Genomic DNA, 26,818 nt, shown 5'->3' with positions numbered 1-26,818 from the left:
CATGTCTTTGGTTAACCTTTTAAAACTTTATGTAAAACAAATTAAAAACAATACTTTTACAACATACTCCTATTTTATAAGGTAAGATGAAAGATATTGTCGAATAAAAACCCCGCTCTAGTACTCAATTTAGTTCGGGTCAACGGGCTAGGGGTGGTAGAATGAATCGCACTTTGAGAGGAGGTCATACGAGTGATGAAAATTAAATATTGTAAGGGGAGAATTTAATAGTTTAGAGTCCATATGCTATTAAATTCATTTAGTTTTTCTTCAACATAAATAAATTGTATAATGGAATTAGATAAACTTGAATGTTGATAGATGAGCTTTACTGGAAGACATGAAAATCAATGACATATTCAGTAGTATAAAAACTAAACTTGTGATAAAGAATCCCTTAATTAACTTGACTTGATTTAATATAATACTTACTTTCTTTTTATAAGAAAATCAAACATGAAGTTAGGGAATATAGATTTATGTAGAATTGAATAACATAACATAATATTAATTTGAGTTACTTATTATTAGCCAATACGCATCGGAGAAGGCATGAAGTATAGAAGGTGAGTCTTGGTAGATGTTGATGCCTTCAATACTACAATGGCCGGTACTGGTGAGAATCTCCCTAATGTTTGTTTAACACTAATATTACGGTACTACATAAAGCCAAAATACAGTGATACCATTGGTAAAAGTCAATACTACAATGATACCAATAAAAATTTTCAAGAATACAATTTAGCTTTGACTCGGGAATATACGGGTTCAAGCCTTTTTTTTTTTTTTCCTTTTTTTGACAAGGGATTCAAGTCAAATGGAAGTTGAAGATCAAAACATAATACTCCCTCCGTCCCGAAATACTCGTAACGGTTTGACTTTTGCAATATTCACATAATTCACTTTGTTCCTATTTTATTTTTTGTATATGAAAGTAAGTGTTACTCCCCCGTATTTATTTAAGAGATACACTTGGTCGGGCACGTGTATTAAGAAAAAGAATTGAATGAATTAAAATTATAAAGCAAGTGGGGTTGGGTAGATATTTTAATAAGTAAACAAGTAGGGACCATGTCATTTTGGGGGTGGGAGGTGGGGTGGGTAAATTAGATGTATTATTTAATTAGATGGTGGGTTGTTAAATTACTAAAAATGGCAAGTGTATCTCTTAAATAAATACGGCCAGAAAAGGCAAGTGTATCTCTTAAATAAATACGGAGGGAGTAGCATATACTCCCTCCGTCCCGGAATACTCGACCCGGTTTGACCGGCACAGAGTTTAAGAGACTTGAATTGACTTATTTAATTTAATAGGTAGTAGTTGATAGTGGGGTACAGTATTATTTTAATGTAGTTAGTGAGAAATGTGTAAAGGGGTAGGGTTGGGGGAGAGTAGGGGTTGAATTTTTAATTATTTTTTGTATGGAGTAGGGGTAGGTGGGTTAATAGGGGTGGAGTGAGAAATAATATAATATTGTTAGAATATTTCCATTTTTAGAAACAGGTCAAGTATTAAGGGACGGCCCGATAAGGAAAATAGGTCAAGTATTCCGGGACGGAGGGAGTAATATATTGTTGGCTTCATCTTAATATATATTTTCAAAATATTAATATTTTATAAGTTTAATTGAAGATGTTGATGGTCAAAGTTGTGCATTGACAAGCGTGTCCAGTCAAACTGTTGCAAGTATTTCGAGATAGAGGGAGTAATTTAATTACTCCCTCCGTCTCTTTTTGTTCTGTACGTTTGTTATTTTTCTTAACGACTAATTAATGTGCATTGAGATTGCTCTATTTTTTTATTTAAACAAGGAAAATTACGTTTATTTATAATATTTTCACTTTTATCAAAATTCTGATGTTGGGAATATGAGAAAAATTTAATGTCCTAATAGAAAGGTGTGAGAAATTAAATAACCCAATGAATTTAATTGGTTAAAATAATCATTTGGCATAAATTTTGATAGAATATTAAAGCATTTAAGAGATAATATAAAAAGAAATGTAAAGAATATTTTGAAACACCAAAAAAGAAAAACGTAAAAAACAAAAAGAGACGGAGGGAGTAGAAAGTATGAAGTGCCGTGTGAAGAATGTTGTCCTTTCGATCATATTTTTATGGGATGATCTCATATTCTCATACGAGAGAGACTACACGCGTATGGGACTCTCATGGGCTCATGGGCTCATGCTGCCGATACTAAATATAGTGTTTAATTCTTAATTAGTTAATTAAGTGCACTAATCCAAAATTAGCGTCATTAACGTGTATTAGGTTGCATAAATAGTAAACTACATAACACAACTACACAAATATACAATTGTTGCAACTGCCCCCAAAAGTAAATGTTATATTGGATGACCCCCTATTTCAAATAACAAAACAATAAGAAGAATCTCAATAGCAAATATCCAAAAACAGTTGAATTTTTCCACTTCAATATATACATCAGAAATTGATTCATATTTAATGCTTCCATTACCTCTATACTTAATAATAAGAAGTGGAGTATATAATAAAGGATTACAATATTTATATAAACTAGCTTTTGGCCCGTTCTACGCACGGGCTATATTTTAGGAAACTCAATTTAAAGAATGGTGAATTGACACACTAAAATAATAAAGGTATAAATGTATAAAACGTGGTACTTCACTAAAAACTTTGGAAAATTTGTGAAACACTACCTTTAAGTTTGGTGATTTTGTAAATTGCTACCTTTTAAAAACGTTTTTAAATTTTACTATCTTATAAGTTTGGTTTGTTTGACTAACACTACCATTTGACGTTTTCCGCTATGTTTTCCATCGTGTATTTCTTCTATTCTTTTAAATAGTTGTGTTCCTTTGTCGTTTTGTTTATTTGCCATATAAAATAGTCGTTCTAGTGGAGCTCAAAAACGGAAAACATTAACGAAAAACGTCAAATGGTAGTGTTAGTCAAACAAACCAAACTTATAAGGTAGTAAAATATAATTTTCTATTTAAAAGGTAGCAATTTAAAAAACCACAAAACTTAAAGGTAGTGTTTCACCAAATTTCCAAAAACTTTCACTAATAATTTTGAGGATTTTTTGGTATTTACTACCTTGAAAATACACCACTTTTGTATTTACTACCTTATGAAAAAATTATTTTAAATTACTACCTTAAAGTTCCAATTTATTTTTATTTACTACCACTTTACAATTTTCTCATTTTAAAATTGAGATATCTCTTTTGTTTCTTAATCATTTTATGTGATTTAAAGCCCATTCTTCTCATTTATATGTAAGGATTCCATAGGGATCTTGCTTTTAAAATTTTGTAAAAGATAAAACGAATTAAATATTATTTGTAAAAGTTTAAAATATATATGAATTATCAAACGAATTGTTTTGAAATGTCATTCTCAATGAAATCCCTATAGAGAAAGGAGAATAATGATCTTTGAATCACATTAAACGATTAAGAAACGAAAGAGATATCTTAATTTTAAAATGAGAAAACTGCAAAGTGGTAGTAACTAAAAAAAAATTGGAAATTTAAGGTAGTAATTTAAAATAAAAATTTCATAAGGTAGTAAATGCAAAAGTAGTGTATTTTTAAGGTAGTAAATACCAAAGTTTCCTAATTTTGATAGTACATAGACAAACTAAAATTTCCAAGATATAAGCATTTCTTTTATGGAATATATTATGAGCTCCCACATGACCACAAATACATTCTCAGTTTAGGAGTATATCTTTTTATCCAAGGGGTTTTAAAAAAAATGAGAATAAGAGAAATATGCTAGTACGGAGTAACTAAGTTAAGCATATGTATTATTTGGATTAAACCAAAGAAATCCACAAATCTTCAATATGCTAAGAAATTCAGCATTGTTGTTTGTTGGATTAAAAACTATGTTTCAGTTGCCAAGTATACATGAAGTTTCGCACCCTATCCTTTGCATCACAATCAAGAAAACTACCAAAAAGGAAAATGATGAATTAAGAGTTGTTGATCAAGCTAACCAAACATGATATGTCAAAATTCTGTAAAATATCAAAGACTAAACCATTTTTTTTAAAACTCGGAATTATGCTTATAGAGTTAGGAGTGCGTTAGTAGTAGATGTCATAGAGATTTCTTAAAAAAAATGCATCCATGTTTGTCGGGTTTTAAATTCGTTTGTAAAATAACTTGAAATATGATGACGATTGAGGCAAGCCAGACAACGGGCTGGGATGCAAAGAAGATGCACCGTTGATTTAAATGGGATAAAAAATGAATATAATGATAACATTAACTAATACCAACCTCATTAGAAGAAATATTTTTCTAGAAAACAATGGGGTGGGCATGAATTAGAAGTTCATAACATAATTTTAACTCCCACCCACCCATAGGAAAATAGTAAAATTCTTCAAAATGAAAAAATTTAGCAAAATAAGTCAGGGAGGAATGTCGGTCTATAAAAAATTGTAAACATGTAGGTTTAATAAATAGTCAAATTTATTTACCTGGGAATTATAATCATCTAAAACGTTTCTCATTTTTGATTCACCATAACCGCCAATGTATTAATCAATGTCTCTAGTTAAAATTTTCTAAACGGTTAAACTAACTTTGGAGAGGAAAAGATGAAATGTTGAGGTGACTTATTATGTATTAAATGAAGAATTGATTATGTATTCTTGACCACGTGTCTTCTAAGTGGTGATGATTATGTATCCGCCACGTGTCTTCAAAATGGTGTTGCTTATGTGTCCTTAAAATGGAGTTGGTTTTCTTTTTTAAATACTAGGTATTGATGTCACCCATACATCATATGTATAACGCCATATTTTGCAAAAAATAAGAAATCTATACTAATATTTTATTTGCCTCTTATTACAACATTTATATAAAATGGCCTATGTCAAAAAAAAAAAAACATTTATATAAAATGTCTCCCATACATCACTGAATCACTCTACACAAATGTAAGCTCCAAGATTATAGATCATTTCTCTTATATACGTATATATGCTTTGCACAAATTCTTATTTATAAGAATATAAGGGGTGTATAATAATTATTGTATATCGGAGTAAAGTTAACTCAAAATGCTCAAAAGTTACCCCAATATAAGTAAAAATTATTTATTTATTAGTGATATATTTTTTCATTTTAATAAAAAATATTTCTTCAAAATCATTAATAATGTATAAAATTGATCATTTAACCCTTTAAAATGTTTATTTATCAACATTTTTTTTCTTATAATAAAGTAAATTTAGCCTTTGTTCTATTCGAATTATTTTATCTGAAATAAACTTATATGTGTGTAAAATGTCAAAAGATCAAAAACTTATTTTTTTTAAACCTATATGAACTTATTTTATCTGAAATAAGTTAAAATAAGATGAATAGATTAGAGCATAAAGTAACAAAATAGATTACGAAAAATAAATTAAATTTATTCAGATATAAAATAAATTTATTATACATCTTGTACATGCAAATCCGGTGATATTGACAACCATACTGTTGCGCTTGTACTAAAAAAAATTGAAAAAGTGGAGTGTAGGTGTCGAAGTAAAATATTGCCATATTGGGCAATGGACTTGCAAGGTGTAAAGTTATACTACGATGTTTTAGAGATTACGTGATTCTTATGCTAATCGTGCACCGATGATATTTAAATGGATAGACGGATAGTATCTATTTTTCATACACTTTTCCACACGCTCACATTTAACTTGGTTGTTAGATTTTATATTTTTATGCAAGACCATTTCTTTTACATTTCTTGGGGAGAACTACTAAACAAGGATGTTACCATTATTTTATTGTTATTTTGATGCAATTAATGCAATAAAAAGAAGGAAAAAAAAAACTATTGAGGAATTAAATTTGGAAAGGCCACACCTCTATAATCCTCCTTTTTTTAACTTAATCGTTAAGGCTAGTGAATCTTCTACTCGTATAAAGTTGTAGTGGCGATTCCCAAATTCTTATATGAGACTGTCCTCACCATCAACTGATGGTGAGACCAGTTCACACTTGCGAATTTAGTTATGTTATTTCTATAGTTTAGACATGTTACTTTTTTTATATAATTTTAGAGGAGGTACTTTATTTAGTTTAGGCATGTTACTTCTATAGTTTATACATGTTATTTTTTTATACGGAGTAGTTTTAGGGGAGATACCTTCTTAGTTTAGGTATGTTACTTCTATAGTTTAGACATGTTACTTTTTTTTATATATAATTTTAGAGGAAGTACTTTTTTTAGTTTAGGTATGTTACTTCTATACTTTATACATGTTACTTTTTTATACGGAGTAGTTTTAGGGGAGATACCTTCTTAGTTTAGGTATGTTACGTACTTCTATAGTTTAGACATGTTACTTTTTTTTTTTAATAATTTTAGAGGATGTATTTTTTTTAGTTTAGGTATGCTACTTCTATAGTTTAGACATGTTACTTTTTTTTTTTTTTTTTTTTAATTTTAGATGAGGTAATTTTTTATTTTAGGTATGTTACTTCTATAGTTTAGACATGTTACTTTTTTTTTTATACGGAATAGTTTTAGGGGAGGTACATTTTTAGTTTAGGTATGTTACTTCTATAGTTTAGACATGTTACTTTTTTTTATATATATATAATTTTAGAGGAGGTACTTTTTTAGTTTAGGTATGTTACTTCTAAGTTTAGATCTGTTGCTTTTTTTTACAGTTTTAGGGGAGGTACACTATTGGTTTCGCGCTCGTCACACCATCAAGTTGATGGTGTGACTGGTCTCACTGGAGACACGCTGGTGGCGATTTAGAATATTATTTAGGATGCAATTAATCATTTAATTGAATTAAACTTGAAAAGGCCACACCTCTATAATCCTCCATCTATAACTTGATCGTTAAAAGGCTAGCGAATCTTGTACTCGTATAAAGTTGTAATAACTATTTAGAATATTTATTTAGGATGCAATTAATCATTAAGTTGATTAAATTTTATTTTGAAAAATGCAAAACTTAACTAATCTTCCTTTATTGTTAAATTACTCAAACACCTTCTACTGTGACTGTTAAAGTTCGGCCAAGTTTGTATGAGAAAACCTCTATAATCCTCCTTCTATAACTTAAGCGTTAAAGCTAACGAATCTTGTACTTGTATAAAGTTGTAATGGCCATTTAAAATATTTATTTATGATGCAATTAATCATTAAGTTGATTAAATTTTGTTCTGAAAAATGCAAAAATGAACTAATTTTCCTTTATTGTTAAATTACCCAAACACCTTCTTTTGTGATTGTTAAAGTTCGGCCAAGTTGGTTTAGAAAAGAAAACCCCGACAGCATAAGAATGCAGTAAAAATATCCAATATTAGTAGAGATTATCGATCCAAAAAGTCATACAGGGTATTATTCTTTTAAAATATCCTAGAAGGCTACAAGTATTAAGTTGACAAATTTTTGAAATGCATTAAATGTGCTCTTAAAAAGAATTCTTGAGAAAAAACAGTTTCCTTCACACTTCAAATTAAATTCACCCGCCAAATCCAATATCTAATTGTGGCTCCCGCCCGTCCGACTTTATTTTCTCCATTATTCAATACTTTTCATATTTTCAAGGCAAATTTGCCAAAAAGGACCTTTTATAACTCAAATTTTGCGAGAAAGGACCTTATATAATTTTTTTTGTGAAAACGCACCTTAAAGTATTTTTTTTTGCGAGAAAGGACCTAAGGGAAGTTTCCGGCATTGGCTGAGCTTTTCCGGCCATTAACTTGCACGTGAGCAACACGTGTGGCTTACGTTGGCTAACGACACTGATTTTTCCGACTCTTGAATTTTCAAACTTGATTTTATTTCGGTTTTTTTTTTCAACTTTAGGTTTTAAAGCTTAGAATTTTGGAGAAAAATTGGGTGTGATTAGCAAAATAAAGCCACACGTGCTTCTAACGTGTAAGTCAATAGCCAGAAAAGCTCAGTCAATGCCGGAAATTTACTTTTGGTTGTCTTTCGCAAAAAGAAATTATATTAATGTGTGATTTCACAAAAAAAAAATTATATAAGGTCCTTTCACGCAAAAAAATTTACATTAAGGTGTTTTTTGACAAAAAAAGTTATATAAGGTCCTTTCTCACAAAATTTGGGTTATAAAAGGTCCTTTTTAACAAATTTGCCTATTTTCAATCATTTTTATTGAGATATTTATGTTCGATTTTGAAATGTTAACCTTGACATTTTCTACTTAATTAAATAAGTATTAAGTCCATTCTTAGTTAGGATAGTTAAAATTCCCAACCTTCACTTATTTTACAGTTCATATTTAAAAGAGTTAGATTCGGGTAAGATTATTAATCGGGTCAACTTTTCTCGACTTTTAAATCTTCAAAATAATATCTCATCCTGAATAGAATAGAGCGCGGATAGACCTGTTAAAAACTAACCCGACTTGAAACCGACCCGAAAATACTAGGTTTTTGGCAAGATTTTATGACACGAAACCCAATTTTATCCAAACCCAAATAACCCGAAAAATAATGGTTAAAACCCGACATATTAAAAATTGTTGTATTTAATGAGATTATAAAAAAAAAAAAAATTAAGCACAATAAACACGTTTTTGTTCCTAATATTAGGTAATATATATGAATTTGATTAGAATTATATGTCATTTTATGGTTGAATTTAACTAAATATATTTAAAATTTTGTTAATTTGTGCGAATATATTTTTATAATCCGTATTTTTATTACAAAAGTTAATGAAAATATAATAGGCGTTATAAAATCTCTCAACCCATTAAATCAATCCAAACTCAAAAATTATGAATTTTAAACAAATATTTGTAAACCCGTATGCAAAAGTATCTGAACCATATTATCTCGAGTTTAAAAGTAATTTTTTATAATCCGACTTCGATAAAGCAGTGATTATAACCAGTGACTAGTGAGTGCCACGTAAATCCAAGAAATAGTAAAATTCCTAAAAAATGGCGAACCCCTTAATATCCTACCAATTGTTTCATGTCGGCCTTTGAGTCGATTACGACGCGTAGCACAGATAGATCACAAAAATCCCAATTGGTTGAATAACTCCTTTAATCTTCTTTAGTCTTTTTTTTGCATATATTAATGGCGTATATATATATATCAATTCAATTACTCAGTTCACATACCCACCTCCTTCTTCAACCCAGAAATTCATCCTTTTTCCCCCACACTCATTCTCAACTCTACTACTTTTTGGGAGAAATATAACCAGAAGCTCCTTCTGTTCTTATTAATTCATCATAATTCAATCACCCTTTACTTCCATTTCTTCAATTTCCCCATTTTTGAGCTGGGATTTTCTGGGTAACACAAAGATTTTTAAAATTTTGGGGATGAAGAACACTCCATTTCGTGTTCTTTTCAATTGGGTTTCAATCATTGTGTTTTTCATCTTCCTTTACAATTCAAAATTTGCTGATAACCTGAGTTTTCGAAGTGGGGTTCATCATCAAATTGGGGGAAAACATGGAAGAATTACTGCAGAAATCCATGGAGCTTCTCCATCAACTGGTAACATAACTTTAGCTGATTATCAATTCTGTTCTCAAATTTCTAACCACAAAGGTTATGAAAACAGTTGTGATTATATTGTTGCTCACCCAGAATGTAATTCAGGTGGGTATTTCAATTATATGAAGTTCATCTATTGTGATTGCAAGAATTTCACCTATATTGGGTACATAATTCTTGCATCTTGGCTTGCAATACTGTTCTATTTGTTGGGAAATACTGCTGCAGATTACTTTTGTTGTTCATTAGAAAAACTTTCAGAACTTCTGAAAATGTCTCCTACTGTTGCTGGTGTTACGTTGCTTCCATTTGGTAATGGAGCTCCGGATGTATTTGCTAGCATTGCTGCCTTCATGGGTCGGGGCTCCGGGGACGATGTGGGTATTAATAGTGTACTGGGTGGTGCTGTGTTTGTTGTTTGTGTTGTTGTTGGAGTGGTTTCTTTGTTTATTGCTGATAAAAGTGTGCAAATTGATAAGAAATGTTTTGTAAGAGACTTGTGTTTCTTTCTCTTCACCATATTTTGCCTTACATTGATACTGATTATTGGTAAGGTGGGAATTTGGGGTGCTATTGCTTTTGTGTCAATATATGCTGTTTATGGGTTATATGTAGCTGTAACTGAGATTATGAACAAAAAGGGTAGAGCTTCAAAATCAGAGGGTTTGACACCATTGCTACCTGTAGTTGGGAGTTTGTTTGATGATCATGATCAGTCGATAAACGCCTCGTTGCTTAGGCCCGAAAACCCTGATAGCCCATCTGAAACACCCTCAAAGCTACCTCATTGGATATGGAATACCAATTTTGCAATCTATTCAGATTATGTAAAGTCTTCTGTACAAGATAACTCAAGGCCTTTGTGGGGTTGGAATGATGATGGACTAAACATGAATGATGATAATTCACCATGTTCATTTTCAATGTTATACTCAATCTTGGAAATACCCTTAAGTATTCCTAGACGTTTAACAATCCCTGTAGTTGAGGAAGAAAGATGGTCTAAAGTATATGCAATAGCCTCTGCATTTTTAGCCCCTGTTCTTCTTGCTGTTCTATGGAATACACAAGAAGACCTCAACCCTTTAAGTGGGAAACTTGCTTATTTCATAGCTTTCTTTTCTGGTTTCACCTTCAGTATACTTTCCTTCCTATACACAAACCCCGAACACCCACCTCGTAGTAGTACCTTCTTGTTCCCATTTGTTTTTGGTGGGTTCTTCATGAGTATCATATGGTTCTACATCGTAGCAAACGAGCTTGTTGCTTTGCTTGTTTCATTAGGTACCATTTTCGGTGTTAACCCATCAATGCTAGCTTTAACCATATTAGCATGGGGGAATTCAATGGGTGACCTAATGTCAAACACCGCCTTAGCTATGCACGACAACAAAGGTGTTCAAATTGCTATGTCGGGAAGCTATGCAGGTCCTATGTTTAACACATTGATTGGTTTGGGGATTTCTTTGGTTCTTGCAGCATGGTCTAAGGGTTCTTCAGCACCTTATGTAATCGAACAAGATAATGCTGTGTTCATTACGATGGGGTTCTTAGCAGCAGGTCTTGTATGGGCTCTTATAGTTTTGCCACTAAGTGATATGCGCCCTAATAGGGTTTTGGGAATTGGTCTTATAATCATTTATGCTGTCTTCCTGTCTCTTCAGATCAGTATTGCTGTGATTTCAGGCTCACAGTCGATGTAAGTACACGACATTTCTGTACATAAATAGATGTAATCTTGGTTGTAATGTATGATATGGCTTGTATAGTTGCTCATGCTAGGTATTTTTTGGACTTAAATAGTCTATCTTAATGGAAGGAAGGGGGATCAATTGCCTTTTGTAATACTGTATTCAGCTCTAACAGAAGTAAAATCATCAGCTTCTCGGCCTTGCCCGATCTTCATTGTTGTAATAGAACTCTTTTTCTTAGGCCTTGTTCTCTTCACCTGATCTGATCTGATTTTTCTAGTTTCTGATCTGGTCAGAATGTTTTGTGTGAGTGTTTTTTGCCTTTTCTGGGTCTGATGTAATAAGCAATAAGAATGAGTTGAAGTGATTTAGTGCCTTGCTTGGTTTTCTTTATCGTTCCTTGTACCGTGGCTACCGGATTTTATTACCAGGATCACTAATTTCAATCATTCGGGGTAAAATCGCGTACCAAAATGTTATGGATCATACATTCACTTGATCCGGTTTCTACTTTTTGGTATGATCTGAATGTTTTCTGTGAGTGTTTTGTAATAATGTATTCAGCTCAACAGAAGTAAAAACATCAGCTTTTTGTTGTAATAGCACTATTTCTTAGGCCTTTCTTCGCCTGATATGATTTTTCTAATTTCTGATATGGTCTAGTCTGGCCTGGTTTGAATGTTTTCGGTGAGTAGTTTTTGTTTTTTCTGGTCTGATTTTTCTAGTATGATCTAATAAGCCATAAGAATAAGGTGAAATGATTTAGTGTCCTTGCTCGGTTTTGCTTTATCTTTCCTTTCGCCGTGGCTACTGGATTTTATTGCCTAGATCACTAATTTCAATCGTTAGGGATAAAATTGCCACCAAAATGTTCTGAATCGTACATTCATACTAAATGTATACTCCCTCCGTCCCGGAATACTCGATCCGGTTTGACCGGCACAGAATTTAAGGGAGTTGAATTGACTTATTTAATTTAATAGGTAGTAATTGATAATGGGGTATTATTTTAATGTAGTTAGTGGGAGGTGGGTTAAGAGGTGGGGTTGGGGGAGAGTAGGGGTTAAATTTTTAATTATTTTTTGTATGGAGTAGGGGTAGGTGAGTTAATAGGGGTGGAGTGAGAAATAATATAATATTGTTAGAATATTTCCATTTTTAGAAACAGGTCAAGTATTAAGGGACGGTCCGACAAGGAAAACAGGTCAAGTATTCCGAGACGGAGGGAGTAATTCAGTAGTATCAGAACTTCTTCTGTTTTGATATGTGGGCGTTAAATGTTACTTTACGAGTTACTTGAACAAAGTTTATCTCTACCTAATGTCATTTGTAATTCTGTTTTATGTTAAATGTTACTTTACGAGTTACTTGAACAAAGTTTATCTCTACCTAATGTCATTTGTAATTCTGTTTTATCTGCTCCAACGATTAAAAACCTGATATCAAAACTGACAGAAAATACCTATGCTAATTACCAGTCCAGTAGGATTTTCGTCATAATGATAAGGTAGAGAGCATCAAATACCTATGATAGTTACCAGAAAATGACTAAATTAGAGAGCATCAAATCAATCCTAATCAGACATAGACACTTTTTTTTTCGTCATAATACTCTCGACTCTCTTATAAAAATGTTATGTTGTAAGAAACTATGTTACTATATTTCTTGGACGATGCCAGGTTATGTAGGTATACCAAGCAAGGTTGACCTAGTAGTAAAGGTTTCGGCTCGTAACTTCAAGGTTATGAGATCAATCCTCATTGGGTGCTCTTTGGAGGTGGGGATTTCCCTTATAATCCTCCATCACTTCAGATGAGTTTGACCTGCAAAACTAACAGGAAATACCTATGTTAGGTACTAGTTCAGTGGGAGTTTCATCTAACCTTCTTTAAAAAAAAATAAAAAAAAAGTTTATGCATGTATTGAAGAGTGTGAGCATTATTTTATCACAATTTCACAAATTGATAGAATTATTAGTCCTAGTTGTTTGATGTTGAGATGACAAAAGCAGGCCCGGCCATAAGGAGGTCTGGTCGGACCTACAGCACCGGGCCCAAAATTTTGGGGGCCCATTTTTTTTTTTTAAAACCGGTTTTAAAGTTAAAAAAAAAAAAGAAAAATTAGCATCTTCCTTCTAACTTCCCTCCCGCAGTCCCGTGATTCCAGTGAAGTTCTTCCTCAAAATCTCAAAACTCAATAACTCTTCAAATTCTCTCTCCTTCCCATTCTTTGATTTCCCAAAAATCAGTCAATTAGATAATTAATTTCCTTAATTATCTCTCCTAAAAACCGAATTCTTCTCCTACAATTATGAAAAAATTACCGTTCATCTTCGTTTTCAGATCTATCAATCAATTCAATTCATTTTCTGAGAATACCCACCCAAATTCGTGGTGTTCAACGGACAAATTTCATATATTTATATATGAATCAAGATTCAAGATCTATTCATCTACAATTTCGAATTCTTTTCAATTCAAAGTTTCGAATTCTTTTCAATTCAAAATTTCGAATTCTTTTCAATTCAAAAGAGGGGAATTGACGAATTGGGGAAATTCGGATGAGCTTTGTGAATTTGGAAGCCGGGCCCGAAGGCTGAAGCATCTGCAGGAACTCAGGAAGGCAATTTCGGATTTCTTCTTTTAATCTTTTTCTTCCGTTAATTCGTTCTTCGTTTGGCAAGGAATCCAGGTTATATCTTTCTGACTTTCTTTAATTCTTTCGTTCTTCGTTCTTGGGTTCTTAATGATTTTAATCTTTTATATTTTTATAATTTTATTGCTATAATTTTATGTATTTTTGAATTGTTGTTTGATTTTTCAATGCTGAAATATTTAATATTGTATTTGTAATTGTTAAATTGTAGTTATTCACTTATTTTATTTAAGTTTTCAATTATTGAATTATCAATTATGCCTCCTAAAATCAGGAAACATAAATCTGGTTCTGAAAAACGTAAATGGAAAAAAAGAATGGAAGAGTTAGATTTGTCTCTAAGAGGATCTCTGGATAAGTTTGTTGTAAGGGAACCACCTGTAGAGAATGAAAATAATATTGGTGGACCTAGTGGTATAGAGCAGCAGAATGTAGAAACTTTAAATGAAAATGATAATTGTGCTAATGGAAATGATGGTGATGATGTGCTTTTAAACGAAAACCATAGTGTTGGTGGAGATGAAAATAATGAATCTGATCATAATCATCCTATCGACAATGAAATGGACCTTGAAAATGAAAATAATGATGGTGGGAATAATGTGGATGATAATGTGAGGCAAGAAAACAATGCAAACCAATCTGAATTTTTTTACACAGTAGATATATTTGATCCGAGAAATTGGGATGGCCTTGATTCTAAAATGATTGATATTTTGGCAGTCAAAGGTCCTAAAAGAGATTTGTCCTTTGATAAAGGTCCCAAAGATAGATTATCTAAGCGATTTTCTGCAACTTTATACTATAGAGTCTTATCTAATGGAGAGAAATGCGATAGAGAGTGGCTTGTTTATTCGAAAGAGCTTGATAAATGTTTTTGTTTTTGTTGCAAATTGTTTAAAAAAGGTTATGGAAGAAGTCAATTAACTAATGAAGGTTTTGGGGATTGGACACATGTTAGTATAAGACTAAAAGAGCATGAAACAAGTCCTGAGCATTTTAAGAACATGGGAATTTGGTATGATTTGCGTCTGAGGTTGCAAAAGAATGAGACTATTGATAAAGTCGCTCAAAAACAACTTAATAAAGAAAAAGAACATTGGAAAAAAGTTATACAAAGAATCATTGCAATTACAAAATTTCTGGCAAAATATAATTTAGCATTTCGTGGTACAAATGAGCGACTATATCAAAGTAATAATGGAATTTTCTTGGGATTTGTTGAAACGTTGGCAGAATTTGATCCTGTTATCCAAGAGCATGTTCGGCGTATTACTAACGATGAAATCCATGTTCATTATCTTGGCCATAACATCCAAAATGAGTTAATACGTTTGCTTGGTTCTGCAATCAAATCTGAAATTATCAAGAAAGTTAAACAAGCAAAGTATTTCTCTGTTATTCTTGATTGTACTCCTGATATTAGCCACCAAGAGCAAATGTCTTTAATAATAAGATATGTTGATGTTTTTTCAAAACCCATGATTATTGAAGAGTCTTTTTTAGGATTCCTAATTGTGAATGACACAAGTGGTCAAGGGCTTTTTGATGTTTTACAAAAAGAGTTGAAAGATCTTGGTCTTGACATAGATAATGTGCGTGGACAAGGTTATGATAATGGAGCTAATATGAAAGGAAAACATCAAGGAGTACAAAAGAGACTTTTAGATATAAATCCTAGAGCTTTTTATACTCCTTGCGGTTGCCATAGTCTAAACTTGTTGCTATGTGATATGGCTAATACTTGTGGTAAAGCTAGGGATTTTTTTGGGATCATTCAACGAATTTATACGATATTTGCAAATTCCACAAAAAGGTGGAAAATTTTGAAAGATAATGTTAAAGGATTGACTCCTAAGTCTTTATCATCCACTCGTTGGGAAAGTCGTGTTGATAGTGTTAAAGCCATTAGATTTCAAATGATTGATATACGTGAAGCTTTACTCCAAGTAGCAGAAGAAACCACTGATTATGATAACAAAGGATTGAGTGAAGCTAAATCTTTAGCAGAAAATGAGCTTTGTGATTTTGAGTTTTTGGTAGCAATAGTTATTTGGTATGAAATACTATATGCTGTTAACTTGGTTAGTAAAAATTTACAATCGGATGATATGCTACTTGATGTTGCTATTGAAAAAATAAAGGGCTTGGCTTCTTTTTTTGAGAAATATAGAGAAACGGGTTTTAATGATGCCCTTAACACTGCCAAGGAGATTGCTCTTGAGATGAATGTTGATCCTGTTTTTCCTCAAAAACGTGAAATTCGTAGAAAACGTTTTTTTGATGAGAATCCAGATGATGCACCATCTGTTTCACAATCTGCAGAGGAGTCATTTAGAGTAAATTATTTCTTATTCATTATTGATCAAGCCATTGTTTCTCTTAAGAGGAGATTTGAGCAATTTCAAGAATATGAAAATCTATTTGGCTTTCTATTTACTTCTTATAAGTTGCAGTCACTTGATGATGAAAGTTTGAAGTCATGTTGTGCTAACTTTGTAATTGCACTTGAGGATAATAGTGGGCAATCTGATATTAATGGGGACGAACTGTATGTCGAGTTAAGGTTACTTAGAGAATTTTTGCCTCGACAAAACATGGGACCATTAGATATCTTAATGTTCTTGAAAGGTCATGATTTTTTTCCTAACACATTTGTTGCATACAGAATTTTGTTGACTGTACCTGTCACCGTTGCATCGGCCGAGAGAAGTTTTTCCAAATTGAAGTTGTTGAAGTCATATATGCGATCTACGATGACACAAGAAAGACTCAATGGATTGGCGATGATGGCAATTGAGAACGATATTTTGGAAACAATTGATTATGAAGATATAATTGATGATTTTGCTTCAAAGAATGTTAGGCGAATGTGTCTTTTTAAGTAATAAAAGATCAATGTCTTTGGTTTAATGGTTTTGTTGAGATGTTATCATTAATAATAACTTAGTTTTAATTAGCTTTGTCTTTGGTTTTGTTGCTTTAGATTCTGGTTTAGTTTTTGGTCTTGGTCTCTGGTTTGCTCAGGCCAATCTGTTGTTGTTGTGTAGGCCAGTTGTGTTGGATAGTTCTGTTGGATAGTTGTGTTGGATGGTTCTGTGTAGGAAATTTGCATTTGTGTTGTTGTGCAGGCCTCTTGTTCAGTGTTCCTGTTGTGCAGGCTGCCACTCTGCCAGGCTTACTGCAGACCAGTGTCTGCTCATCTGCTGCTTGCACTGCTCATCTGCTGCCTGACTGGTGCACAGGCTGCCTGATTGGTCTTTGTTGTTGCTGTGCTCTACTGCCGCAGTGCTGACTGCCTGCTCTTTGCTCTGCTGATTGCTTGGTCTGCAATGCTGCTTGCTCGGCTAACTGTTGAGTGTTTGCTTTGTTTGTGCTGCTGCGGGCTCTACAACTCAACTGCTGTGATGCGTGCTCTACTGCAGTACTGTTGTGCTGCGTGTGCTGCGTGTGCTGTTGGCTACTGCCTACTGCAGTGCTGCTTCCTCTATTGGCTACTGCTGGGTGTTCTGTTGCATGCTTTTTTTTTTTTTTGAGACTGCAATTCCATGTTTTGCATTAATTGGATAGTTTAGTGTTTTGCAGAATGTAGTAAACTGTACAATGAAGACTACAGTTTAGTGTCTTGCATTGATTGGATATTGTTTTGCATTTTCTTGTGTAATAAAAACACGGAGTACGTCTTATTTACAAAATAAATAAATAAATAATGCTTATAGTTAATAATTGCGCTAAAAAATTTTTTTTTAGGGGCCTCATATGAGCTTCGTTGATAAGCTTAGCACCGGGCCACCAAATTGCCGGAGCCGGCCCTGGACAAAAGCTTTAGTTTATCAGAATTAGCTCAAATTGTACTGCCTGTTTGTTTCTTCAAATTGGCAAAATAAGATAAGCCGATACCCATAATTCAATCAACCATACATTCATACGTACATCATAATATCATATCGTATGTTACAAGTTGTTTTGTACCTCATTTCAAGGACGATTTTAGCACTTTCTTCTATATAATTCATTATATAATTCATTATAATGCTATCTAATACTCTCTTCGTTCAATTTCGGGTACAAATAGTCTCGTTTGACCAAAAATATGGGTTTTAATAAAAATGGAATATAGTACATAAAAGAATAAAGTACAAATGATGATTGAGTTGGATGGAAAAATAGAATAAAGTACATAGAAAAGAGAATATAGCACATAGGAAAGTGGAATATAGTACATGAGTGGGGTTTTCAATGTATTTTTAATTAATATAGTACATGTGAAAGGGGGGACCTTAATCGTCAAAACTAACAGAATTATAATTGTGGGACGCCCGATTTGGAAAACGGGATTATAATTTTGGGACGGAGGGAGTATGTGTTTCAAACACATATCAGTCAACAAAATGACAAAATAGGGGAAAAATGAAGTATCATTCATGTGGAAACAAAAATATCATTCTATTAAAAAGTACTATTCAATTTCTTTTTCGTCTTTTTCCTATTTTGTCTTTTGTTATAATATGCATTTGCAAGCACATATCAGATATGCAAAAATAATTCCTGGGGGTGTTAAATAAAATCCATCGTCTGTCCTAGAACATTAGTGATATTTGACTCTGATCTCGCATTGAAAGTCGAGAGCTAGCCAACTACTCTAACCTCCTATCCCAGTTAAGGTAACCTAAACGAGATACTCATTCTGTCCCTTAATACTCGCACCGTTTTGACTGGACACGCTTGTCAATGCACAACTTTGACCACCAATATCTTTAACTACATATTATAAAAACTTATAAAAATATTAATATTTTGAAAATATATATTAAGATGAAGCCAACAATATAATGGGGGTGTTTGGTTAGTAGAGGTTTGAGGGAAAAAGAGCTTTACCTTTAGAAAAAGCTAGTTGGGAGTGTTTGGTTAGGAGAGGATTGGAAGAGAGTTTTGAGGTGAAAAAACTAATTTTAAAAAAGCTCAATATAGGAGCTTTTTGCAATTAGAGGTTTGAGAAAGTGGATGAAAATGACTATTTTGTCCTACTATTGCCTATAATTACAACCACTATCAACCTTGGTATCCTACATATTTTTCTCCTAAAAATATTACTTACACATTCTTTTTCATTTCACCCCATTTACTAGATTCGGTTTTTGTTGTAATAAATATTATATTAGTACTTTGAAGCAAATGAAGTATATTGCAATTATGCTTGAAATATCATTAATAATAGTTCTCTATTTGAAAAATATATATATATATATATTATTAAAAAAAATTAAATTAAGAATATTTTTTTTATTTAGTCAATGTTTATTAGAAAAATATAAAGAGAAAAAAATTAACACAATAAACTATTTGTCTAATATTAATAAGAAACAAAGAATGACAATGTCTTTAATGGTCATTTTACATATTAAACAGCTAACGGCTATCAGCTAATTTACCAAACACTTTTACACAAACAGCTAATGCAACCAGCTAGTCAAATCAGCTAATGCAAACAGCTAACCCGCTAACAGCTAGTCAAACCAGCTGTCAGCTAACAACTAACAACTCCTAACCAAACAGAGCCATTATATACTAAAATTTGTTTTCATATACTAAAATTAAAATAGAGTGAAAGTAAATTATGTAAATACAAAATAGTCTAAAAAGTCAAAACAGTGCGAGTATTAAGGTATAGATAAATAGTAAGAATTACTTGGACGATAAGAATTTGGCAGTTGGAGTTATATGGACATCATAAACAACTAAAATGGGAACATGGGATGAATGATTTCCTAGAGAAACAGCTATTGTGATTGTCCCTTGAGAGTGATAAGAAACAGATTTTGTCTCATACAATTTGGACATTTAACATACAGTTTGGACATTTAACAAGTTTTCCTAGAGATAGAGATGTCAAAAACTGATTCAACCCGAAAATCCGATCTGAACCAATTGAACTCATAACTGATCATGATCGAAATTTTTGTAAAATAGGTAACCCAAAATCTGACCTGTTTCCGACTTAAAAAATCGATAACTGATTTTAACCTGATGTTGTATGACTCGAACCCGAACCCGACACCCAACTGAAAGATAACCGATAATCGAACTGACCCGACTGAATAATGATCCAAACCCGATTTTATACCCGACAATGACCTTAACCCGATTTTTACCACAACCTGTTATGACTTGGCCTGTGGAGTAAATATTTTACGCTTGAATATGTTATGATGACTAAATCAGATATTGACTCGATCTTAACTCGTGTCCGATAGTGAATCCGACCTGAATTTTAACCGACCCAAAAAGGATCTGATCCGAACTTGACCTCAAACCCGAGATTCACCGATTCAAACCCGACTAAATAAGACTCAAACCCGAAATTGAACCCGATCCGAACATGACTCGACCCGAACCCTATTAATTTGTACCCGAAATGGGAAAAAAAAACCCGACATGACCCGGACCGAAAACCAACCTCACCCAACCCGACCTGCACCTAAGTGATAAAGTGACCCAACACAATCCGACCTGATCATGACTCGAGACCCGAGATGACCCGACCCGATGACCTGTTTTGACCGCTCTACTTAGAAAGTTGCTATTGTTCCGAAAATCAATACTTTCTCCATTCTTTTTTAGATGACACAATTATTTCGGCAAGGTTGCTAATGCACGATTTCAAACATACCTTCAATTATGCATACGAAAAAATTATAACAAGTTGATATTTAAAAAACATTATTGAGACAAATCTAATAAGAACCCGCACGAGCAGTGCACGACTATGTTTATGTTTTTTATTAAGTACAAATCACAAAATGAAGTAAAAAGCAGCTTGTATAAATAGTGTCCAAACCTCAATTATGTGATCTAATAAGAAACGGGGAAGTCTTTATGTACAAGTTATAAAAAATGTCATTTTTAATTAACTTTTTAATCGGTAATAAGTGTGATTTTAGTTTACTTTTTAATCAGTATCAAGTGTATTACGCAATACCGAGTGTATTACGGAGTATTTCTCTTTAAAAGGTCTTGCACGTATAAGGTAAAAAGTAACTTACATCGGGATAATTTTTATCCAGTTTTTTGATAACTTTTAACCTGTTTTGATTAACTTTTATATAATGAACAAAATTATGATGGATTATGCATTATTAGTGAATATAAAAAGAATATTTTTACAAAAATAAAAAAATAAATCACTAAAAAGTAGATAACTTTTACATTATATCATATAACTTTTAAGCATTTTGAGTTAAATTTTACTCCGATATACAATAAGAATTCGTGATATTTCTTGACAAATTTTTCCCCTTTTCTTGGGCCTCTGAAAAATTATCAAGCCCAGACCCTAAATCAGTGAAGCCCAACCTTTACCATTATTAATACGACTTGTACTACTAAAGTACTAAGTACTAACGTATGGCATAGAATTTGTACTAGTACTAATACTGCTGTAGTAATGTTGGTGTTTTTGCCCACTTGCAAGGCCTGCGGGCTGCGGCCAATATATCTAAACTAGTAAAATGTTTGAAAGCATTGTGAAGAAAGTTTATGTGTCACGTAGACTTCTTGTTTGGAGAATAACTCTCGTTCTCATTTTAACCAACCATTAATTGTTGTTTATTTATGTACACTAACTTATAAATAAATGTTAACATGAAATATAAAATAACTGAATTTTTATGTTACCTTTTAATATTTCTTATGGACTATATTGAAATAAAAAATAACAACTAAAGCATTAGGACAACCATGAATTAAATATGATATTATAAATTTCTTAAGCGTTAACTATAGAAATTCCCTGCATATATCTAATTAATTTGGTGTTTATTAACTTGAAGCATTAGTTCCATTAGGAAATAAATTAAAGAATTCTAAAATGATCTAACTGAAAAATTACTTGGCATGATAAATGACGTAGTGTACATGTATAGCCGATGAATTTAATGAATCTTTTCATTTTTATGAACTACATGTATTTTGGTCAAATATTTAGCTGAATAAGAATTTAATGAATATTTTCATTTTTATGAACTACATGTATTTTGGTCAAATATTGAGCTGAAGAAGAATCTCGTATTTTAAATATTTCAAAGTAGCAACCGGGACATTGCCTGGACCACATACAATGCATTTTCTACGAATTTTTTACTTGCACCATTTGTAATTTTACACTATTAACACACACTTTCTTTTATCAACTTTCTGTGATTTATACATAATGAAATATATACAGTAATTCCGTGAGAGCTTGTTAGATTCGTCTCGATATATATATTTTCAAAATATCATTTTTAAATTTTTTTTTAACTAATGTATATTTAGATATATTAATAACTTAAAATTTATATTAACAAGCGTGAAACATCAAATGATACAAGTAAAATCGAGTTTGGTCGATTTTTGACCCAATACTTTTCGCGTTGTCTGGGTTCGAATAATCGGATTACTATCACGAAATTTTATTCAAAACCGAATATTTTCCGGCTGGTTTCGGGACAAGTCAATTTTTAACAAGTCTTAGTGGTACCCTAAAATCCTCAAGCAATATGCATAATTATCGATTAATAAAATTCCTGAAAATTTTAATACAATTAGAAATACATAATGAAATTAACTAACAATCCTCTCTCTCCCTCTCCTTTTTCTCTCTTCTCCCTCGTCTTTTAGGGTTTCAATTTTTTTGGCCGTTTAGATCGGAAGTAGCCTAATTTTTTCGGAAATTAGACTATTTCCGACCCTTCTTGCTTTTCATTATTTTCTTTTCATGTTTTGTCTTGTTTTGGTTTCTCTTTCGTTGATTTGTTCCCAATTTATTTTTGGGTTGTTCCCAATATATTTGGGGTTTTCCTACAGTTTTCTAGGTTCTTGATTCTCATTCATGGATGAGAATTTTTTTAGGGAATAATTGGGAAGGAGATTTGGATTCATACAGGTTAGGGTTTATCATCAACTCGTCGATCAGAACAATTCATGCGCAGATTGCGAAGGGCTCTACTTGCAAAGATGTGAAATCATCGAAAATCACTGCTCGCGTCAAGCTAGAAGCAGTGGAGTACGAGATGTGCTTTAGGATGCAGAATAGTAATTATTTTGATTGTAACAGTTATGTATTTTCTTTGAATCTGTGGTATGCAGATCTATTTTATCATTGTAGATTCCGTCTGACTTATTATTAATGATATTATTCTTCCCCCGTCACAAAAAAAATTAAAATTAAAATTTACTAACAACATTAGCCAAAAAAATAAAATAAATAGTTGATCAAATTGAATTAACGACTAATAAAATGTAGTACTCCGTACCACATTTCATTTATTGTACGTCATAATAACAAAGTGTACTACCACGTTATTGTACTACCTACCATTCAAAATAAAGAAATTTCGTAGTGATCATAATTCTAAATTCTGATAGGATTCTATTTGCTTTTCTTGAAAATCTTCAAAGAGAAGTCACCAATTGTCGTTCAAATTTCAATCTCTCTCCTAAATTTTCAATCAAATTCAAAACCGAATTTCAGAAATCAATCAAATACCATCATCATCATCCTCAAGATGATGCACATGACTTTTTATTGGGGCACAAAAGTGACCTTACTATTCGATTTCTGGAGAACCGATTCATGGCTCAGTTACTCACTCACCCTCCTCTTCTGCTTCCTCTTCTCCGCCTTTTACCAATACATGGAAGATCGCCGCCTCTGCGTTTTAGCCATGGGGATCATCCCGCCACCGTCTAATCAACCGTCGTCCTCCGCCAACGGTAACGCTACAACCCCTTTTCTCCACCCGCGACTCGGAACTCGGTTGAGTAAATCAGCCCGATTCGCCACCGCCGTGTTGTTTGGAGTTAACTCGGCGATTGGGTATGTTTTGATGCTCGCTGTTATGTCGTATAATTATGGTGTTTTGATCGCCGTTGTGTTGGGTCTTACTTCTGGGTATTTCTTGTTTCGCGCGAAGGAATATGAAGCTTTGATTGTTGAAGATACTTGTGCTTGTTCTTGATTTTTTTTTTTTGTTAATTTTTCTAGTTTTTGTTGTTGTAATTTTACTTCTGATTTCATGTAATTTAATATCTATATATGTTGGTGAATTTGTTGAAATTCGAATTTTGTATATGGATGGATTTGGGGTGAATTTGATGGATCGACCTTTGATAGAAGCAGTTTCTATTATTGCTGTTTTTTAAAGCATGTAATTTTGGTATAATTTAGATTAGTTTGATCCGAAATTTGGTTTAGGGTTATTCATTTATGGTTTTTTAGTGTATTGGGGCCGAATTAAGAATTTTGGATTTTCGATTCGTGAACCCCGTTATATAACGGTTCAACAAAAATCAAGCCTATCTCCCTTCATCGTTCGTCACATAACGGTGACTCGGCATTTTAGAACATTTTTTCTACGTTACATTGTTCTTTTACACAAATTAGCTAAAAATGTAGTAAGAATGCTTAGACATTCTAATGTGAATTTTCACACCTTGTCACGCGATCCGTTCTATTCATTCGTTAACACATCCACGTCTTTTCTATAAAAAGTAGATGTGATACGAGTTAGTGGATTTTTTTTTAATTGAATGAAAAAAAGGTGTGGAGACAAAAAAAATAGTAGGAATAGAGACAAATAATAATTATGGAGTCATTCCTAATTAGAAGTGTAACAACTAATCTGAGATGCACGAAATAAAAAGTGTAACAACTAATTTGGGACGGAAGGAGTATATTGCACAAAATTCATTATTTCGTATACTATTACAAAGATGTATTCCCTCCATTTCTTTTTGTTTGTTACGTTTGAACTTTTGTACGTTTATTAACGTATGATAATTTGAATAAAAAAAAAAAATTAACGTATGATAAAGATTCTTTTGCTTTTTTTTTTGGTTAAAAAATTAAATCCAAGTAAAATCTCAATCCACTAATTATTACAACAACCAATAAGATTGTTTTTATTTATCAAAATGAACCAATAATAGAAAAGCACAAACATTGCTAACTTAACATGCTTGGAAAATCGTAAAGAAATTTAATGAGTTGAAAAAATTGGACCAATTAAAATTAAAAGCTGGCACAAAAAATGATAGTATAATCTACTCCCTCCGTTTCTTTTTGTTGTATCCGTTTCCTTTTTAGTCGTTTCATAATGTTGTATCCACTTAGAATCTTTTCTATTTTTGGACATATATTTTTTCCTAAAATACCCTTACATTTCAATCTAATTACCATAATACCTAAAGATTCTACCCATATTCCCACCTAATTTTCCCCACCCATAATATTTAATTAATTTACTTTCCCAACCAAAATTATTTAATTACTTTCCACTTCCCCAAAACCCCCCATCTCTCTCCTCTCACTCCTCTCGTCCCTCACACGTCTCTCACTCTTTCTTTTTCCGAGATTCATTTTTTCTCTCTCCTCCAAAACTCCATTTCACTCCTCCTCCAAAAACTCCAAAAACTACATTACTCCTCCAAGATTCAAAGACTCACACTTCTCTCTCCTCCAAAAACTCCATTACTCCTCCAAGATTGAACCCAAATTCAAAGAAAATTTCTAAGATTGAATTATCAGATTTTTTCTCTCTCCTCCAAAAACCTCCGCAACCACCACCACTACCACACCTCCGCCGCCTTTGCTGCCTCCACCACCATTCTCTGAAAAAAAAAACTCTATATCAAGGCTTTAGATGGTGAAATTCGACCATAAAAACTCTAGATCTAGAGTTTTCATGGTCGAATTTGACCTCTAAATCTTCAAAATCTTTGAATTTGTGTTCGTTTTTTCTGGGTTCGTTGAATTTTTGTTGAATTTTTCTTCGATTTTTTTTGGTAAAACTCTTTTTTTTTTTGGGTAATTATTCTTCGATTTTTCTGGGATTTTTCTGGGTAATTCTTCGATTTTTCTAGGGTAATTTTTCTTCGATTTTTGTGGTGAAATTCGTTGAATTTTTGTTCGATTTTTCTTGGTAATTTCGGTGATTTTTTGTTCGATTTTTGTGGGTAATTTCGGTGAATTTTTATTCGATTTTTCTGGGTAATTTCGGTGATTTCTGGGTAATTTCGATTTTTCTGGGGTTGTAGAATTTTTGTTCGATTTTTCTGGGTAATTTCGATTTTTCTGGGGTTGTTGAATTTTTGTTCGATTTTTTTTTTTTAATTTTCGGTGAATTGTATGTTCGACTTTATGGGTTCGTTAAATTTGTTCGATTAAGGTGAAATTTTGTTGGTGATTTTTGTTCTTGAATAATGGTAATTTTTGTTGGTAATGTTCTTGAATTTTTGTTGGTAATGTTAGTTGAATTTTGTTTGGTAATGTTAGCCCATTGAGGGAGAAGAGAACCTATAATCTGATTTATTATTATTATTAATAAAATATATACCTTTTCTCTTATTTCTTTATTATTTTCTCTCTCTTTCATTTATTCCAATCTCTTACACACAATCATTTCTCTTACACCCAATCATTACACTTATACTCATACAAATCAAGATTCTATTTTTCTTAAAAACCCCCCAAGATTCCAAATGGATACAACATTTAGAAATGGAGGGAGTAATATATATATATATATATATATATATATATATATATATATATATATATATATATATATATATATATATATATATATATATATATATATATATATATATAAAGGAGAGTTTTTTCAAAAGCATTTAGAGCATCCACGTAGGATTTCCACGTCATCTATCACATATATATAATTAAATTATTAATTAATTAAATAAATAATATTAGAGTCTTTCCATGATTGACCACTTAATATGATAAAGATAGATTCCAACTAAAATCTATCCTACTTCTCTTCTCCCTTTTTGTATATATATACATATAAACTTCTTTTCGGGATCCACCAAAACTCACGTATAACACAAAAAAATCTACGTAATTTTTTTTTTTGTACACAGCATAATTGTTTATGCTCCATCGGCTTAAGAA

General features: G+C 32.2%; 3 protein-coding genes across 3 annotated transcripts; all 3 read left to right on the top strand.

Moving 5' to 3' along the window:
- Nucleotides 1-8,978: 8,978 nt before the first annotated feature.
- On the top strand, nt 8,979-11,583 carry LOC110780312 (cation/calcium exchanger 4). Its single transcript, XM_021984727.2, has one exon. It carries the CDS (start codon nt 9,339-9,341, stop codon nt 11,217-11,219), a length of 1,881 nt encoding a protein of 626 aa, XP_021840419.1. The 5' UTR covers nt 8,979-9,338; the 3' UTR covers nt 11,220-11,583.
- A 1,621-nt stretch (nt 11,584-13,204) lies between these two features.
- On the top strand, nt 13,205-16,822 carry LOC130467755 (uncharacterized). The gene has a single exon (XM_056836509.1). The coding sequence runs from the start codon at nt 14,121-14,123 to the stop codon at nt 16,749-16,751; it is 2,631 nt and encodes an 876-aa protein (XP_056692487.1). The 5' UTR covers nt 13,205-14,120; the 3' UTR covers nt 16,752-16,822.
- A 6,367-nt stretch (nt 16,823-23,189) lies between these two features.
- On the top strand, nt 23,190-24,018 carry LOC110797988 (copper transporter 5). Its single transcript, XM_022003116.2, has one exon. It carries the CDS (start codon nt 23,409-23,411, stop codon nt 23,859-23,861), a length of 453 nt encoding a protein of 150 aa, XP_021858808.2. The 5' UTR covers nt 23,190-23,408; the 3' UTR covers nt 23,862-24,018.
- The last annotated feature ends 2,800 nt before the right edge of the window (nt 24,019-26,818 follow it).

The sequence above is a fragment of the Spinacia oleracea genome, chromosome 2 (assembly GCF_020520425.1).
Source record: "Spinacia oleracea cultivar Varoflay chromosome 2, BTI_SOV_V1, whole genome shotgun sequence".
NCBI classification, from domain to species: Eukaryota; Viridiplantae; Streptophyta; class Magnoliopsida; order Caryophyllales; family Amaranthaceae; genus Spinacia; species Spinacia oleracea.
The sequence above is the reverse complement of the archived record's forward strand: the minus strand, read 5'-3'. Positions and strand labels throughout refer to the sequence as shown.

What these genes read in the sequence shown, in the direction of transcription:
- LOC110780312 (XM_021984727.2), top strand. Translation starts at nt 9,339, where the DNA reads ATGAAGAACACTCCATTTCGTGTTCTTTTCAATTGGGTTTCAATCATT.
- LOC110797988 (XM_022003116.2), top strand. Translation starts at nt 23,409, where the DNA reads ATGATGCACATGACTTTTTATTGGGGCACAAAAGTGACCTTACTATTC.
- LOC130467755 (XM_056836509.1), top strand. Translation starts at nt 14,121, where the DNA reads ATGCCTCCTAAAATCAGGAAACATAAATCTGGTTCTGAAAAACGTAAA.